The 5,000-nt window shown below is 39.7% G+C and overlaps 2 protein-coding genes across 12 annotated transcripts in view; one reads left to right on the top strand and one right to left on the bottom strand.

The window, feature by feature from the left end:
* Positions 1-5,000, top strand: part of LOC307016521 (phosphoribosyl pyrophosphate synthase-associated protein 2) — a 256,144-nt gene that overhangs the window by 173,602 nt on the left and 77,542 nt on the right. The gene's annotated exons all lie outside the window — the stretch shown is intronic.
* caskin1 (CASK interacting protein 1) overlaps positions 1-5,000 on the bottom strand; it is a 63,599-nt gene that overhangs the window by 40,593 nt on the left and 18,006 nt on the right. For all 11 annotated transcript variants that reach the window (XM_079645729.1, XM_079645735.1, XM_079645737.1 and 8 more), the window contains exons 4-6: positions 3,026-3,121; positions 2,588-2,718; positions 2,247-2,355 (exon numbers count right to left, since the gene is read on the bottom strand). In XM_079645729.1, the coding sequence (XP_079501855.1) occupies positions 2,247-2,355; positions 2,588-2,718; positions 3,026-3,121 (336 nt within the window). The remainder of the gene's footprint in view (positions 1-2,246; positions 2,356-2,587; positions 2,719-3,025; positions 3,122-5,000) is intronic.

The following is a 5,000-nucleotide window of genomic DNA, read 5'->3' as shown; positions in this document are numbered from 1 at the left end:
TTTTACTCAAGTACAAGATCAGAGTACTTCTACTTTTACTCAAGTACAAGATCTGAGTACTTCTACTTTTACTCAAGACCAAGATCTGAGTACTTCTACTTTTACTCAAGTACATGATCTGAGTACTTCTACTTTTACTCAAGTACAATATCTGAGTACTTCTACTTTTACTCAAGAACAAGATCTGAGTACTTCTACTTTTACTCAAGAACAAGATCTGAGTACTTCTACTTTTACTCAAGTGCAAGATCTGAGTACTTCTACTTTTACTCAAGTACAAGATCTGAGTACTTCTACTTTTACTAAAGTACAAGATCTGAGTACTTCTACTTTTACTCAAGTACAAGATCAGAGTACTTCTACTTTTACTCAAGTACAAGATCAGAGTACTTCTACTTTTACTCAAGTACATGATCTGAGTACTTCTACTTTTACTCAAGTACAATATCTGAGTACTTCTACTTTTACTCAAGAACAAGATCTGAGTACTTCTACTTTTACTCAAGAACAAGATCTGAGTACTTCTACTTTTACTCAAGTACAAGATCTGAGTACTTCTACATTTACTCAAGTACAAGATCTGAGTACTTCTACTTTTACTCAAGTACAAGATCTGAGTACTTCTACTCTTACGGCCCGTCCACATGGCGGCGTGCGTTGAAGCTTCAACTTTGAATGTGGTGACGTCAAACTTTCCCGAACTGCATTGTGGGAGCATCGCTTCGCTTTGCTCGCGTTCCTCGCGTTCCTCGCTTCAAAAGTTGAGCAATGTTCAACTTCTGAAGCTTTCGGTGGAAGCGTCAGCCAATCAAATCATATGCCAGTACAAGCTCTAGCCAATCAAACCGCTGCTTGTGTGTCCGGGGCGGGAGATTCATGTGATTGGTTGTTGTTCGAGCGTCAGACACGCCCGCCGGCAAGCTTCAACGCACGCTGCCGTGTGGACGCTGCATTACTCAAGTACAAGATCAGAATACTTTTCCACCTCTACTAAAAACTCATACATGTGTTCATTAATATTTACCTCAGGGATGAAATGATTTACCGTCCTGACGTCAACAGGAAATAAACCGCAGTCTTCTTCTTATGTTTCTCTGTTCTCTCTCAGACAGTCATTAACACAGATTGCCTCTCTTGTTTATTTGACCCTGAAGCATTTTAATGTAATCTCTCTCGTTCATTGCAGATTTTCATAACTGAGCCTCAATTTAATTTAATATGTTCAAACCATTTCACAAACGATGGTAGTAGTAGCAGAGTGAGATGTTTATCTGAAGGAAGTCAAACCTATTGAATCCGTCAGATTTGTTATGTTTAATCTTGTTTATTATAATTCATTTTTTAAATTATGATTATTATTTGTAGTTTTTTCATCAACAAAAACATCCCTTTTTTTTCTAATATTATTTTTTTGATTACTGTTTTTATTGTTTGTTATAATTATAATTAATATTATTATTATTGTAGTTAGGTCAAGTGGTTAGGTACAGTAGTCCATTAAAAAATCATCATCGGTTATTAGATTAATAATGAGTCAGACAGATATTGAAATATATTATGCCAATTTTTCCAAAAAAGTACTTTTTCCTTAAAGTGGACCTACCATGCTATATTAGAAACATATTGTAGGGCCATACCGATACAAAACATGTCTGTGAAGTGTTTTGCTCAAAATCCCAAACAGATCCCCCGTTGTAGCCATCCCTCATACTGCTCACACCCCTCTTTTGAAGCCCTGTTAGAGAAACAAGGATTTTCGGTCCTTAGCTTAAAAAAAAAAAAGAGGAGGCGGAGCTAATGCCTGATCAGAATTCTACCGGAGATAAGGTTAAATTCTGCTTTGATAAAATGCCATCCTGTTCTAAACCACATCAAGGATCCTTTCTGAAACAGTATGGAGCTCAAATGCTTTTTCTCTTGCGGGTTTATCACAAGGTGAGTTCCTTTTTATTTCCTGCTTTTTAAACACATGTGCTCTCCAGTACAGGTTAGCTCTGAGTGTTAGCGAGGCTTGCTAATGTAAATGATAGGTCCCCTTTAAGTACTTTTCAAAGCCCATACTTACTTTACTTTTACTTGAGTAAAGAAGTTTAGTCAGTACTTCTACTTTCACCAGAGTATTTTTAAACACGAGTATCAGTACTTCTACTCGAGTAAAGGAAGTGTGTGCTTTGCCAGCTCTGCTCTGATATTAAAACCTTTGGATTGAATTGAGAGACAGAAAGTTAGAGTGAAGTTCCTCTTACTTCCAGCAGGAGTCTCACAGCCTCAGTCTTCCCACAAAGAGACGCTTCATGGAGAGCTGTTCCTGCCTTCGTCTGACGGTTAATGTCAATACCAGCCTGGATGAGGAGTCTGAGGAAGAGGAGGAGGAGGAGGAGGAAGAGGAGGAGGAAGCAGAAGAAGACAAAGGATGCAGAGATGAGATATAGGAAAGAGAAAGATAAATACAATGAAAACCTGGTGTATAAAAAGTACTAATACCACACTGTGAAAATACTCTGTGTGTGTGTGTGTGTGTGTGTGTGTGTGTGTGTGTGTGTGTGTGTGTGTGTGTGTGTGTGTGTGTGCGTGTGTGTGTGTGTACCTGATGATGTCTATGTGTCCGTTCTTAGCAGCCAGGTGCAGAGGAGACGTCCCGTTGGGGTCCGTCGTGTCGCCTTTCTTAGGCTCCAGGAGAGCAGCACACATGTTACTGGAGAGCAACAACTGCACCACCTACACACACACACACACACACACACACACACACACACACACACACACACACACACACACACACACACACACACACACACACACACACACACACACACACACACACACACACACACACACACACACACACACCAATACCAAAGTATTAGCTAATAATCCGAATCTGTAAGAAGCTGTCAGAGAAATGAAGTGGAGGACAAAGTACAAGCTTCCAAACTGTGTTGGAGTAGAAGCATAAAGGAGTATACAATGAAGAGTACAAGTACATCTAACTTGTATTCTATTAAAGTACTTGAAGTGTTCTTACCCCGACTCGCCCGAACTCACAGGCCAGGTCCAGAGGAGTCTTCCCAGCGTTGTCCACGATGCAGGGGTTGGACTGATGCTGCAGCAGCATCTCAGACTGCAGGGGAACAGGGGGTGTTCAAGGTGGCACGATGAATGGACATTTATCACAATACAGATAAGTGAAGTATCCTAACAGCATGAAGCGGAATATTTTTAAAAGACAAAATATATGAAAATAAATCTGGAACTTTGCAACTCGGCATTCGTATCATTACTTATACTTACCACTGTATATATATTTAGTAATAGACACATGTTGTATATCAAATGTTTTTATATATTATAGCAGAATGTGCACATTTGACTGATTATCTTTTTTATTCTATATACTTATTTCACATTTTACTTACTTCCTATGTTTTTATAAATATATTTTATTTAACTGATCTTTTTGTTTTATTTGCTTTAACTTCTTATTTTTACATAAACATTATTATTACATTTAATTGTTTAGATGCAAAGGGTTCATTTAACTGTTTAGAGTATTCTTATTTTATTCAAAATTATTCCACTTTCTTACCTTGAATATATATTATCTTTTAATGTGTATTATTGCATCTTTTGATTTTCATTTATTATTATTTATTTACATAGAGTTGTATGAAGCCCTTTTTCTCCCGGGATAAATAGAGTATTCTGCGTGTGATTGGCTGACCTTGTGTTTGCTTAAACGAACCACAGTATCCTAGTGAGTGAGCTGTTCATACTTGATTTTACACAGTGGTGTAGTGGGGATGTTTTTACTGGGCGGACGCTATTTTAATGAGGTCATCCCAAACAATGCCAAGTGCGCACGCGCGCAGTGCGCTCACAAAACGGGCAGACATTAGAAACTACCGGTATGCTTAGTCCCACACACACACACACACACACAGACTCAAAACCATCGATACACCGGCACATAAGTTACATAAACAATTTATAGGCCAAAGTTGCATAAATGCCTGCCGTTATAGAGCTGTTTCCTTTGTGTTCTTGAGGGAAAGAAAGAGCTGCTGTAAAATCGGCGGGCGGCAAGCTGGTTGGGTCACACTGGGGTCACGAGCGTGAGGACGAATCATCATTTTTTAATGAAATCGTTTTAATTTTTTGTTACTCTGAAATGCTTATGTTTTCGTCATTATTACAACAAATACACACTTGCAACTGATAACACTAGGCGCTTTCACACCGCAGTACTTTTCCCACAAAGGTTCATGAGAACAGATCGCGTTCACACCGGAATAAATCCCTGAGGGAGGATTAGGCAAATGAAACCGCTGACGACACTTCTTCTTCTTCTGCTTTGGGTTTACTGGCAGGCCGCAAACAACTTCACGGCGTATACTGCCACCCGGAGTCCCCGGCCGGAAGTCCCCGGAGTTGGGGACTGGCTTCAGTAGAAGCTGCTGGGACTCCCAGCAGCTTCTATTGAAGCCTTCAGAGTAAATCGCCAGAACGCAGACACCTCCTCATCTCCACCACTCCCATGTTTTATTTTGTGTTGTCATAAATTAGTCTCTCTGCGTTTCTGCGCGGGGCAAATGCTAATGCTAGTAATGCTAATGCGAGGATAATAAAATGGCGGCTTCACAAAACTTGTTGGGAGTTTTACGGGGCGTGGTTTGCAATCCGCCCAGCCAATCAGACACAGGAACCTTTTTCTGCTCTCTAGCAGAGACGGAAAAGGGGTGAAAAGATTCTCATGAACTAATTTTAGTCCCGGATCTTTTTGGTGTGAACGCAACATTTCGGAACTAAAGTGGGAAAAGTACTGCGGTGTGAAAGCGCCTACTGGCAATGATTTTATATTTATTTGGCTATTCCAAAAAAAATCATGCTTAAAAAAAATGGGGGTTCCAAATAAGTCCAACGACCACTACACCACTGATTTTACAGAATATTTAGTGCAAAAAGCTGCTTTTAGACGTTTTTCTCCGAGTTGAGCTGAAGAG

This window comes from Notothenia rossii (genome assembly GCF_949606895.1).
Source record: "Notothenia rossii genome assembly, chromosome: 8".
Lineage (NCBI taxonomy): Eukaryota > Metazoa > Chordata > Actinopteri > Perciformes > Nototheniidae > Notothenia > Notothenia rossii.
This window is presented reverse-complemented; position numbering and strand designations above follow the sequence as displayed.